Consider the following 14720-nt stretch of genomic DNA (forward strand, 5'->3'; position numbering starts at 1 on the left):
TTTATTTTTCAAAGTGATTCAACTACTAAGAGACTGTTGAATTGTATTCCTACCTTACTACACTACTTAGTACTTAGTAGCTGCAGCCAAAAAGGGGGTTTCTTAACTACTCTAGGTTTCATCTGTAAAACTGGGATAACAATATTAACTGTACTTCAGAGGGCTGTTACGAGACTGAAGCAAAACACAAGCAAACTGCTCTGTAAAGAATCTAGCTCCAGAGTGTCCAATCTTTTAGCTTCCTTGGCCATATTGGAAGAACGGTCTTGGGCGACACATAAAACACACTAAGACTAACAATAGCTGATGAGCTTAAAAAAAAAAAAAAGGTTAAAAAAAGTCTCATTATGTTTTTAAAAAGTTGACGAATTCGTGTTGGGTCGCATTCAAAGCCATCCTGGGCCGTACGTGACCCATGGGCCTAGGACTGGACAAGCTTGATCTGGCTTACTGTGTTTTGTAAATATCAGCTCCTCTTTTTTGATTTGATGGTAGAATTCAGTGGGATGACAGATACTACTACTTTTTGAAAATTTGTTTTTAACATTGCCAGAATGCATATTCTAAAAGATACAAGTGGACATTTAATGGCATTCCAAATTTACAAACGATGTAAACTACTAAAAGCAAAATAAAAATTATTTCAGCAAATTTCATCATAGCAGACTGACCTTGACCTGTGCATGAACTATGCAGCATGAATTCTACATTCTGTAACTGTCTCTCCTTCCTGACTGCTTTTTCCTTTTATGTGAAAGTATCTCCAACATTTCTTAACTGCCTTGTATTTTCCAATATGTAACCCATCTGTTAAAAAAACAAGTTCCATCTGGTGTATACTTATTTATGAGAGCGTCTGTTTTGATTTCACAGGCTGGTGAATTCCTTTGCCTAGGTAAAATGCTGATGATACCACAGTCGTAGGTGTGAACTCTTAATAGGGTACTTTGCTTTTATCTGATACAGAAGTTTAAATATACTTTTGTAAACAAATGACATTATTACAAGGAAGGAAAGGAGTAAAGATAAAAAATATCATGATTATTGTAAAAATAATTCAAAAATATATGCCTCAATTAAATTCAAACAGTGAGTTGGTCATGTGTTAGGGAGAGCATATTTATATTTTAGTATTCTTGAATGGATTCAGTTTAAGCATTAACTCGATAAGAAATATTTTATCAAATTGCTAATGGCTTACATTCTCAATAGAATGTTAGGGAAAAAAGATTAAGAATTAAAAGACCATACTGTTAATTTGCTCTTATAAAAGTAAGTGCTAGTAACAGGCTGCAAAAATATGGGTAGATTACCTTTTTTACACAGTGCTCCAGGATTAGAAATTACAGTGCTTTAAGGCACTGCTGCATCAAATATGGCATTCTTGACAGAACTGAATAGCTTTGAGAAAAGGAGACTTTAGAGAGTTATCTTCCAAAATCTTAATAATTATTAGCAGGAGCTAAGACTCACCTATATTATTATTTTTAAAACTCTACTGTTAATTAACAAATTAATTAACATATTCAACACCTCAAATAGTTAAAAATTTTTGTGTCAAGAACATTTAAAATTTACTCTCTTACCAATTTTGAAATGTACTATATACAATACTATAAATCATAGTCACTATGGAATACAATAGATCTCAAAAAATGTATTCCTCACATTTATCTGAAACTGTACCCTTTGACCAACATCTCTCTATTCTCCTCACTTCTCGGCCTCTGGTAACCATCATTCTACACTTGGTTTCTGAGTCTGATTGTTTTAGGTGCCACATGCAAGTGAGATAGGTCAAGTAGTATTTGTCATTCTGCACCTGGCTTATTTCATGTAACATAATGTCCTCCAGGTTTATGCATGTTGCCACAAAGACAGGTTTTCCTTCTTTTTTTTTTTTTAAGGCTGAATACTATTCCATTATGTATACACAACACATTTTCTTCATCTATTACTCTGTTGATGGATGCTTAGGTTGATGCTAGATATGTGTTAGCATCAGGACTGAGGTTAAGCTAACAGTACAAGATAAATGGAGCCAGGGTGTTTGGCAGAGAAACAAGAGGCACTGGAACAATTCAAGCTGCCTCACCTTATACGATCAGAGCTACTTAGAAAGTTCACATGTTCATAAGGCTTATTCTGGACCAGACACTATTCTAAGTACTTAACTAATTTTAATGAACTTAATCCTCCTAACAGTCCTATGAGGTGGAACTATTATTTGCTCCAATTCAGGTATAACAAAATGAAAACCCGGAGAGGTTTAATACGCTGTAACCCAGCTACAATAGCGAAGTGGCACAGCCAGGTTTTAAATTTGGGTAGTTGGGCTTTGGTGTCTGTGATCTTAACCACTTCATTATGATGTCTCCTTGTTACACTGTTGCATCTTTTCATTCCACCACCACTCTGAAGTTATCAATTTAAAAAAGTTTGAATTTTTAAAATTAGCTATTTGAGGTAATCGACTTAACAGAGAAAAAAATGCTTACAAAAGAAAATAAAAACTTGAAAGAGCCACTGTGATCACTGAATACTGCATACTCACCGCCACATTTGTCTCTTGCTCAGTTTCTGGCATGTAAGGGTAATGGTTATAAAACATATCGTTTCGCACCATCTTTTTCCTCATCCTGCAGGGCCCTTCTGTCATCTCCAGCATCCACTTGTCGAGGTGGGAGCCGATGGGAGGGCCCCACAGCCCCCGCTCCCGCAGCAGCTCACACTCGATCTGGCACCACTCTTCTGTCACGTACTTCAGGGCATTCTGCTGACGCTGACAGGAAAGAGTCCAGGTCGGTTTTCAAGCAAAAACAGGAGTAACAGTAACAAGTCTACAAGTCACTGAAAATCAAGTTATTATTTGGAAACAAACACAATCCACACCATTTCAGTTAACATTATAAAAGTCAAATTACACTTGTTTACAGTTAAAGTAAGCAGCTTTGTTGCAGAAGGTGGACTTCTTAAGGCACCAAGTAAATGACAGACATGTATAGGTTAGAGTATGCAATATGGTGGAACAGAGTTGAAAAAAAGTTTGTTTTTCTGGCACAGAAAAGATGGTAATATTACTATGAAAATATAAGGAAATGGTTAGCTCTATGTGAGTTAATAAATACATACAGTAATTTAAGGATACACCAAACTGGAAAATAGCTACCACAACATGAATAGGGGGTATTTTAGGAAATCAGATAAAGAAACAGTGCCAACAGATTTGATTACTGGTGGGCAAGGTAAACATTTCCCAAGATTTTGCACTAACAGGGAACTTGATGTTCATATAAAAGTCAAAGAGAAAACATTTTATTCTGGCCTCTGAGATAGATCCAAACCATTTTACTTAAGTGAAAATTATGACACAGTACAATTCTTCTTATCTATCAAATGACAAATATGAAACATTTCAATAGTAGACAATGATAACTAACTTGCCCAATGATTCATGGAACATAAGTATACACAATTTAAATATAAAAATAAAGACTTCTAAAATACAACTGACAGTAAAGATCACTGAGTGAATAATTATAAAATTACCTATCACAGTAGTACTTACATGTTCTTTGGTTGGGAAACTAAGGATCTAGTGTCATATCCATAAAATACTAGCAGTTTAGTACTTATATGTCTTTGGTTGGGAAACTAAGGATCTAGTGTCATATCCATAAAATACTAGCAGTTTATCATTCAGAAACCTTTAATAGATCCAAAATAGCTACTCTGGGAATAAAATATTTAAGATAAGCTTTTGAGTAATTAAGAATTCACCAAGAGAATTTCAATGAATTTATTTTTCACTGACATAATCGCCAAGCACTTGTAGTGCAGTAAAAAATAATTTCATTTAATCTTGTAATTTTTTACAATTTTAAGAGACTTCTCAGAGACTTTGATGTATATTTTTGCAATCTCCTTGTTAAAAGTCTGAAAAAGAAGGCTCACTCTTACATTTTTATTTTTATTAGGAACAAAGACACATAACATGTCAGTAGTGAATGTTAAGAGAATTCAGCTGTGCTCATTTTCAGTTTGTTGACAAAAGATTAAAATTTTCTATCCTAAAGTCAGTAGCCAAAGTAGCTGATAGCAGGGATAATTAAAACCATCATCTGATGATGAATGCACTCCAGCCAGTACCTTAAAATGGGCAGAAAGATACCAGGACAAACAGAGACTTTCACATATAAAAAATGTAAAACAAACCATTATGATGATTACATATCCTTACCTCCTGATATTCCTTATATTGTGTATCTACTAAGTCACGAACAACAGCAATGTGAGTAAACATCCACTGTGAAATCTCCTAACAATGGGTGGAAAAAGAGTCTTAATATTTCACGGATTTCTGAAAAAAAAAGTTACTCTTGAAATGAATGCTAAACAGCTGGTTAAAATTCTGCCAAAAGCACAGAAAATAACACCCCAACATTTGGAATTACATGATGAATCTAATGGAGGCCTACGTGATGGACACAGATCTGCAAGCTCTTCAACTCCTCAAACCCCCTCACAGAAGAGCTTGCTGCCCACATTTCTAGGCTGCTGTCAACACCCTCAGGGATTGCCTTTGCTGCAGAGGGCTGACAGGGTTCTCCACATCCAACCACTACCCGATCTAGGGGTAACAAGACTCACACATTTCAGCTTAATGCAGGTCAACTCTAAGAGGATATTCTGTCCTCAAAGCTCCACTTAGTTGGGCTGAGGCTGTCACTAGACCAGCACGGCAGCCTGACTTTTCCCTATATCCAATCCTGCTCTTTTCCCTTCCACAAGTATTGATCCCAAGGACACCCCCAATATACATTATGCACACTCAACTCCATCTCAGAGTTGGCTTCATAGGAAACCTAACCTGATGCATGAGATGGCTGACAAACACTATTTCTCTCAGACCCTTTTCATAGCTGCCACTTCGATTCTGGGGGTGGTGAAGGAAGTAGGATGATGAAGAAGTTAACGCTGGAGGCAGATGAGCTTTTTAAAAACCATCAATCCCAGGCATACACAACAAGTTTGTAAAAATTTAAAAAGGTGTGTTTGGCTATTGTCTTAAAATTTATATAATTATCAGTAACAACAATATTGAAAGCTGGAAAAATTGAGAGAAAATTATCAATAGTCTGATCATATATCAATCTCTAAATCTCATCGTGTATCCAGTTATAAGATAGGTATAATGACATGGTACTCACACATAATTTTATCATCATAAAATGAGGGAAATTCCCATAGTCTGGATTACTTCTATCTCTATTTTAAAGCAAAAATACAGAAAAGTTTCATTTCTAATCAATTGCTTGTACATGTTAAGTATATTATAACAAATACTACAACTAAACCTTGGAATATAAATTTCTAATAGTACCATCTATAAAACTAAAAAAGTACCTGGGTGGAAAGACTGTGTTTATTAAGACCACTTTCTTTTCGATTCCTTCTTGATCCTGTTAACTTGGAAAGACCAAAGCCACTGCTGACACGGGATAATTTGGACTGTGTGGTGGGCACTAAAGCTTCTCCCCGACTTATGCATTTCTTTTCATGGGCTATGAAAAATTTAAATTAGATTATTTTATAATTTCTCCATGTATTTATGAGTCCTACTTTTAAAACGTTCATATCTGGTTATAAACTACAATCCTGAAGTGAACAGAAGCAGCACATACTACAGATGCAGATATTACGTTTAGATATCACAGATTAATTTATCAGTAGTCTTGTTTAAGGATGATTGCTCGCAAACTACTGTATTAGCTGAACTTATAGTTGGTTAAAACCTCACAGCTCTGTAATAGTATCCAATTTTATTTTAACTATAATGAGTTTCTGAATTAATAACAATTCATAATCACCTAATTAAAATCTTTGGTGTTGGGTATACTTCAAAACTTATAATGTTTTGGATTTTTAAAAGGCTATACAGCTTATACACTGTAGATTATATAATGACACCAGAGAATCTACAGTAATAAGCTGTACTTTTAATACATTAATATAACTGCAGCAAAATATATGAATATTCCCATACCAAGCAGGACAAAGAAAGATAAGTTAGGTTCTTCTATGAAGTCAGTTTTGACACCAAATTAATGAAAAACATTGGGTTTTCACAGCATTTTGAACGTCAAAATTATAGTTAAGGGACTGTGGATCTGTTGCCATGACAGTGACTATACTAGAGCTCTTTGCAATGTATGATATTCTGAATGCATAAATGCCTGATGTATAACATACCTCAAATATAAAAAAAATAAATCCAAGAAAAGTAAGATCTCAGTACAATCATTCTAGAATGGTTACATTATATTGATTTTCATTTCTATTGACTTTATAGTATCTTTTTGGCAATGCTGTAATTACATATTTAAAGTACACCCATATATAATAGCCACATGTAAGTCTCGTGGTCACATGATCTCTGTAGGCCTTACCCAGATGGTTCTGCCAGCACTTCAAGCCAGCTTCTTCAATGAGTGGCCTGGCTATAGCTATGTCCACGTGGCCCCTTTCATTCACAGGCAGAGTTACTTTGAAAAGCTCCTCCAAGACTTGTTTCTTACTATGTATCAGTTCAGTCCAAACTCTGTTGACAGCTTTTATGAGAAGCTGACGCCCTAGTAAACAAACAAAAAAGCAAGCAAATGATCAAAACACAGTATAAGGTTAGTTTTTATTTTTATTTTTTTTCATGCTTACAGGTAGGAATTTTGACTACAGTATTTAATTGTAAAAAACAATGCTCATATTGTAACTAGCCCAGTGAAAAGGTTATTCAGATAACTAAAACTGTGGTTGCCTATTTAGAAGATACTTAAAAAAAATCTTTATATGCACACAAAATAACACTTTTATTTATAAAATTGGAAATTATATATATGTAATTATCTAACTTTTTCTAGATAAAAACTTATCCCCCATTTAAAAGTAATTTTTAGATCTGAATGTTTAAGGTGAATTCAAAACTAAGTTAGTATTTTACACAAAGAAAGAAATATTTTGAAAAGACTTTTACTATGAAATTCATTCTTGTTTTGGACTCCTTATTTGTGTGCCTGACTACTCCTCTAGACCTGTCAGTCCTCAACAATCACCTGAGGACCTGTGATAACAAGCTACTAGTCCCTAACCCCAGAGTTTCTGATTCAGTAGATCAGAGTAGGGCAACAGAATCTGCTTTTCTACCAAGTTCCCAAAATGACATTGATGTTGCTATTCTGAGGACCTTGCTATGAGAACCATAGCAAGGTGAAAATAATCACTACATCCTTGGTGTTTAGTGTTGAAAACATTTTGGTGAAACAGCAGAGTTAATAAATTCATGTTTAAATGAAGGAATGAAATTAAAATGAGTGCTGGGCTTCCAAACAATGAAACCATATGTAAAACTATCACACAGTTATTTCTGGGGAGACAAACACTATGAAGAGTGACTTTTATTTATCACTGAGCATGTGGAAATAAATCAATCCATACAAGACTTCAATGTGCAATGCTTATAGGATCAGTAGGACAACCAGATTAAAACAAGAGAGAGGGGCCAGGCGTGGTGGCTCACAGCTATAATCCCAGCACTTTGGGAGGCCGAGGCAGGCGGATCACTTGAGGTTGGGAGTTTGAGACCAGCCTGGCCAACATGGTGAAACCCTGTCTCACTAAAAATACAAAAAATTAGCCAGGCGTTGTGATGCCTGCCTGTAGTCATAGTTACTCAAGAGGCTGAGAGGCTGAGGCATGAGAATTGCAGAACATAACCCGAAAGGTGGAGGTTGTAGTTAGCTGAGATTGTGCCATTGTACTCCAGCCTGGGTGACAGAGCAAGATTCTGTCTCCAAAAAAAAAAAAAAAAAAAAAAAAAAGGTGAGTATAAAGAAGAATAAAAATGGCAATACTGATAATCTGTCTCAAGCAATATTTGCTTACTCTAATGTGATATGCCTGACATTACCATTGGGCAGTTAGTTAATGCCAATTTAATACTTGTACTTCTACTTAAGTCAATGTAAATATTAATACCACCACCGAGTCTCACAGTATTACTAAGAAATGATGAGCTTAGCAATATTACAGGTAGCTTTACTCTTAATGGCATGAGGAGACTCTTTGTCTATGTATAGGTTGCCCTACTGGGAGAGCTGCTATCAATGCTGGCAGTTTCTGAAGCTGATTTTTTGGTTATGTCTTAAAAACTGGAGTTAAAATAACCACAACAACAATTTAAAACATCCCAGGTTGAAGCAATTACCTTCACTAATATCTTGGCTGTAACTACCATCTGGTTCAATGTCAGAGGGGATCATAATATGCCATGTAGTCATGCGAGCTTCTGCTTCCAGTCCAAATCCATCCACATTGCTGAAAAATTCCAGTCAGATTAAACTCTATGAAGGAAATGATTAGCTAAAGACTACAATAACTAAGAATTACTCTATTTCCATTACCAACAGATATTACTGAATGTCTACTCAGCAGATGCACAGAATTCTAGTTTACCAGAAAAATGCCATTTTTAAGAAGTGATCAAATAAGTCCACTTGACTAAATGTACTTAGACTAATCTATAGCATCAAGATTATTACCTTAATATTTAACATGCCTTTAATTATTGTGAACATTTTTACCTAAAAATTACAAAACGTTCATTCGACTAGGAACATTTTTCTAATATGCCTGTATCCTCTCTCCAGTCTTATATCTCACTACTCTGACTCTGCTCCTGTAGCAGTGAAATAGCTGCAGTTCCCCTCAGGTGTAACACTCTTTCTTCCCTCTGGGCATTCACACAGACTGCTCTTTCTAGTAGCAGTAGACTCCATTCTCTTGTCCTCCCTAACCAGGTCTCAAGTTGCAGCTCAGCAGGCATCTCTTTCAGGTTAGGGGCCCCTCTTATGTGCCTCCAAAGCACTGGGTTTTTCCTAACAGATCACTCAATACAGTTGACTGGTCTTGCTTAGCTGTTTCCCCTAAAGAAGGCTGCCACAGGGTCTATCTTACTCACATTTTGTCCCAGCCCCTAATTCAATGCTTGACCCCTGGCAGACACTAATGAAATTTATCTGTCAAAGCAATCAACTGAAAAATACTAATTTTACTCATTTAACATATGACATTGCATTGAGTTTTACTTTCTTCTTCTCTTAGACTTCAATGGTATGTACTTCATTTGCTTTAAAAGTAAGCTTCCTTATATAAGTGACATATGTGATAACAGAAAATTTTAAAGGTATAGAAAACTAAGTTAAAGAAAAAAAGTACCCATTATTTCTCTGCAAAAATGCAACACTCGCCCTTCATCTTTTTGCATAAAGGCTTAAATAAAATAGAATAAAGGGTAAAAGAAATATTACTATAAAAAAAAAGAATTTTTTTGGAATAATATCAAAGCCAAATTTAACATGGCAAACTGAACCTAAAGGATTTACCTTCCAACATGTAGATTTATCAAACAGTGGGCCAGACAGCTAATGAATTCTTGGTCATGGTTCCCAGGTCCCAGGATCAAGTTTCTGTTTACAGTGAGGACCCTGAGTGAATCAAGCAGAGCTACTTGCTGAGGAACGGTTTTGTGTGCCCGTGAGAACTGATACAAGATGGTCCTATTGAGGCAGTGATAGACTGCATCCAGTGACAATCCCTGTGATCTTCTCTTTGACTAAAGACATGAAAGATACGTTTTCAGTACAACAGACAAAAGTAAAACACCTGTTAATCATTCACACATGAACTTTTATTATATACCAAATGCCATGCTAAGTATGAGAGTGCTAAAAGACACAAAGCTCTTGCTATTATGGATTGCAGAACCCATGAGACACATCAATGCAATTTAATGATGATATGAGGGCTACATAAAAAAAAGAAGAGCTCCCAGGGAGGAGAGCCACTAATGCTGCTAACGGGCAGAGCAGTCCCCCTGAGAACACAAGGACGTGACATCTAGGGGAGTCTCCTCACAAATACATTGTGTTAGGATAAATGGTCTCTACTCAAAAGTACTGAAAAAAATTTGCTTAAGATGTTATTAAAGTCATTTTTTTTATTTTAACATTCTAGTTTCATCCCCTTATTGGAGAATTTTTCTCTTTGGCTTAAATACAAGTATATCCTTTTAGAAAGTCTTAGGTGACATGAGAGAGCCTATGTCTGGGTACCATATGCTAATAAAATATGTAACAATTATTTCCTACTTTCTACATTAAGTATTGAATAAGATTAATTAATTGTGACAAACCAAGCCAAACCCTTAACTAAAAGTACTGTAAACATATACAAAAAGTAACAACTTCAAGAGAATATAAACTATAAGGAACTTTGTAAAGATTTACTTGGTAAGAGAATATTCTTTTACTATCAACTCTTCATACTCTGCAAGCCTCTACACATGGATGTAGCACACATTACAAACATATCAAACTCTATTAACTTAGGGCATTTAAATCTATCTGGGTAGCAAATAATAATACCAGTTGGGAGATCAGTGAGAGATCACAGCTTGAGAACTAGGCAACTTTACAAAAGACACATTGGCACCAGACAATTGGTAATAGCGGAGGGGTTCAAAGTCTGTATTCACTTTTTTTTGAGACGGAGTCTCGCTCTGTCACCCAGGCTGGTGTGCAGTAGTGTGATCTTGGCTCACTGCAACCTCCGCCTCCCAGGTTCAAGTGATTCTCCTGCCTCTGCCTCCCAAGTAGCTGGGATTACAGGCACGCACCACCATGCCTGGCTAATTTTTGTATTTTCAGTAGAGACAGAATTGTAAACATGTTGGCCAGGCTGGTCTCCAACTCCTGACCTCAAGCGATCCACCCACCTCGGCTTCCCAAAGTGCTGATATGATATGGTGGCATGAGCCACCATGCCCAGTCTATCTCTATTCACTTTTAATAAGCTTAGCTTTATATTAAATGTTGACATTCATTATCTTATTAGTTACATTTAATTTCAACAATTTTGATAAAGTTTTCAATAGGAAAACATGTGCTCTACAACTAATAGTGACAATGAATTACCTGTGCAATTAGTTGAATTATAAAATCTATAAGAAGTTTAGATTCTTTGTTGAACATGCCTTGCCAAAGCTTGTCCACCACACGCTGTGTGAAATAAAACACATTGTTCACCAATACCTGGTAGCTTCCTCCACTGGTAATAGGCAGAGATGCGTCTTCCCCTAAATTCCAGTAGGAAAAAAATGTCTAAGAAAATTGATATCTACCAACACAAGACCAGATCCTCAAATAAACCAGGCTAAGGAAAAATAATTATATCTTCAACATGTAGAAATATGACCACTAGCTCTTATGCACTACTTGAAGAAAATGATGTTCTATGGCCATAAATCAGGATAAATATGGGAAGAAATAATTTCAGCAGGATAAAGTATTATGAAATGAAACTACCTGTGGAGTCTCCTATTGCCTAAAGACAGTCTGTGATAAACAAGGAGTTCCTCAGCATAAACGGCCAGTCACAGGTGTTCTCCATTTGAGAGAAAAAAGGTCAGTTTATTAGCTCTTAATTAATTTTGTATAAGTTAATAAAGGGTAAAATTGTGAAACAAAACTATTTTAGAGTATACCTCTAATAGCAATTAAGTAACATAGATAGAAGAGAGCGTCAAGAAAATTGTGAAAAATAAAGTATAATCAATGTTGAGGGGTGCTATTTAGCCCCTCCATCATTACCATTGGCTCTCACTCTTTCTAAAGCTATCTGAGCATTTTTGGTGTGCTTGCCATATACATATTGCTTTCAGAGTAATCCTCTTAGGTCCTCCTCCTAACAGAAATGTTTCCCCTAAGCCAGGGGTCCCCACCTCCCAGGCCATGGACCAGGCCACACAGAAGGAAGTGTGCGGTGGGTGTGCAACATTACCACCTGAGCTCCTCCTGTCAGATCAGCAGTAGCATTAGATTCTAATGGGAGTGCAAACCCGATTTTGAACTGTACATGCAAGGGATCTAGGGTTGTACAATCCTTCTGAGAATCAAATGTAATGCTTATAAATGTAATGCTTGAATCATTTCAAACCCCTAAGCCCCCCACTTGGTCTGTGGAAAAGTTGTCTTCCATGAAACTGGTCCCTTGCGCCAAAAAAGGTTGAGGACCACTGCTTTAAGCTCCTTCTCCATAGAAATTCTGGAGGCACCATTGAATCTGATTTTTATTATTCTCACCTAATGCTAAATTGCTCCATTAAGCAAAATTATTCATGTTATGTCTTTGTGTAGTATGACTGCTCTAAACTGATAGGAGTAAGTACAAAAGTGTGACTTGACTTTGAGAATGCACAGTTACATGTTAAGACAATACTAAAGATTTCCTGGCAAGTTTACTTCTGGAAAAAAATGGTAATTTAATAGCACAGAGGTTATATGATTAGTATTATCACTAGAAACTCAAAAGTAGCAGATATAGTATACTAAGCCATTATGTTTCCTTCTAATTCTACTTTGTTTTATACATAAATGTTGGATTCACTGTAAATGTATTAAGTTTTATATTTTTATTGTAATTAGATATAGACATATTAAAAAAAACACATTTCAATGTGTTTTGACTCTATGTCCTAGAAGCCATCCTAAAAAGACAACACATATATACCTATAATCCAATATTCCATTCATAGGTATATACTCAACAGATATGTATAAGTATTCTACATATATGTAGTCCATATGAATATGTGTATAGCAGCTTTTAAAATAATTATCTCATGCTGAAAACTTTCATATGTCTATCAAGAGTAAAGTAATAAATTTATATATTCACATGAAATACTATACAGAAATGAAAATAGTGGACTCCTGCTACATGCAACAAAATAGACAAATTTCACAAATATAATATTGAGTATGAGAAGCTAGACAAAAAAGGAAAGTGAAAAGCTGATGTTGAAAAGTAGTTTTACTTGGGGCTTAGAGAGGAAAGTGACTTATTTTCATAAAATAAAAACACAGAATTACCTAATAACACATCAGCTGCAAGCAAATGGTCCATCACACTATCTAAAATGTAAGTTTGAAATTCTTTTTGCTGAGTTCTTGTAGACCTTTCAGGGGAAGCCTAATAAAGAAAATTTAGAATTAAAAACAGAACCAACTAAAACAAAAATATGAGCTCAACTATATTTACATTACCTAATGTATTTAAAAGATTAAAAAATCCTACTGATAAATTTTTTAAAATGACATGAGAGATAGGATACATGCTTATAGTCTTTCACATATTTTCTGACTATGGAATTAAAAAAATTAAAGCAAAAGTGAAACATCATCTTCTTTTGAATCCATTCCTTAAAACATAGTATTCTAAACATTCTAAGTATTTAATAAATATTTGACTATTATCACACCTCACTTCCAAAAGAGATATGGCAGTTTATAATGAAATACAGATAAAATAAATAATAAATGAATTTTAAAGCCATTAAAACAAATACAAAAACCCAAGAATCTAGTAATTGAGAGGGCATGCCAATGAAGAGGGAAAATATATTTATAACAAAAAACTAAGCACACAATTTAGCTGTGGGCTTCATAGGTGTCAAGAAAAAAAAAGGTTTACAAAGCTTTTTATTGTCTATAAAAAGAAACATACAGTGGCAAGTACCTGTAGTCTTAGCTACAGGGGAGGCTGAGGTGGGAGGATTGCTTGAGTTTGAGTCCAGCCTGTGCAATATAGCAAGACCCTTCTATTAAGAAAAGAAATAAAAAAAAGAAAAAGAAACACACTAGATTGTCAGCAAAGACATGTTTTCCTAAAATTGTTCTGAGAGGAATGTTCTCTGTGGGTTTTTGTAAGAATAGTGAACAACCCTATAGCTGGCATCTTTGTTAAGTTTTGCAATGCACAAAAATGATTTTGAAAATTTTCTTAAGATAAAGTGTAGGGCACAAAGTTAAACTGTAGACTATTGACAACAATTCTACTTGTAATTAGGATAAGAAAATCCAGGTGCATAACTTTCCAGCAGATGATCTAGTGAGCAGAGAAGTGAGGGCTTTTAACTGATTAACAGCAGACTGACAGTTCTAGGAGGTTCTTCTTGTAATTAGATCAGAGACCATTTTATTTAATAGTTTGAGTCATCATAATTTGCTAAGGAATAAAGCTCTCCAGTCACAGAAGGACATAAACATTCCTGGCTGGGCACAGTGGCTCATGCCTGTAATCCCAGTACTTTGGGAGGCTAACGCAGGTGGATCACTTGAGCGCAGGAGTTCAAGATCAGCCTGAACGAAATGATGAAAACCTGTCTCTAACTCCCACAACAAAAGAAAAGCTGGCGTGGTGGTGTGTGCTCGAAGTTCCAGCTACTCAGGAGGCTTAGAAGGGAAGAAAGATCCAGCCCGGCAGGTCAAGGATGTGCCGCTGCATTCCAGACGATGCAACACACCAAGACCCTGTCTTAAAAAAAGAAAGCTATTCTTTTAGGTTCATAATCAACACAAAGTGGTTAATGAGATAAGCAGTAATTGGAAGGGTTTATCAAATCCTAACTAGAAAAATTCTGAAGTCTGCAAAATCAAGAGAAGTGCTTGGTGAATGATATTTATTTTTATTAAAATAATATTCTTTCTTATTCCAGAAGGATTTAATAAGACTGGCTTAGTCATCAACAAACATTTAATTTTCTGATTTGTCTCAATAAAACTGTTACATGAATGATGAGGACCCAGAATTTACACTTGTTACTGGTC

General features: G+C 35.5%; 1 protein-coding gene across 9 annotated transcripts in view; it reads right to left on the reverse strand.

Moving 5' to 3' along the window:
* The window catches only part of WDFY3 (WD repeat and FYVE domain containing 3), a 292916-nt gene that overhangs the window by 57521 nt on the left and 220675 nt on the right, over positions 1-14720 (reverse strand). For all 9 annotated transcript variants that reach the window (XM_074396388.1, XM_074396384.1, XM_074396387.1 and 6 more), the window contains 8 exons: positions 12984-13083; positions 11028-11188; positions 9438-9667; positions 8261-8370; positions 6450-6632; positions 5407-5564; positions 4241-4318; positions 2555-2782 (listed from right to left, as the gene is read on the reverse strand). In XM_074396388.1, coding sequence (XP_074252489.1) covers positions 2555-2782; positions 4241-4318; positions 5407-5564; positions 6450-6632; positions 8261-8370; positions 9438-9667; positions 11028-11188; positions 12984-13083 — 1248 coding nt within the window. The remainder of the gene's footprint in view (positions 1-2554; positions 2783-4240; positions 4319-5406; positions 5565-6449; positions 6633-8260; positions 8371-9437; positions 9668-11027; positions 11189-12983; positions 13084-14720) is intronic.

This window comes from Saimiri boliviensis, chromosome 3 (assembly GCF_048565385.1).
Source record: "Saimiri boliviensis isolate mSaiBol1 chromosome 3, mSaiBol1.pri, whole genome shotgun sequence".
NCBI classification, from domain to species: Eukaryota; Metazoa; Chordata; class Mammalia; order Primates; family Cebidae; genus Saimiri; species Saimiri boliviensis.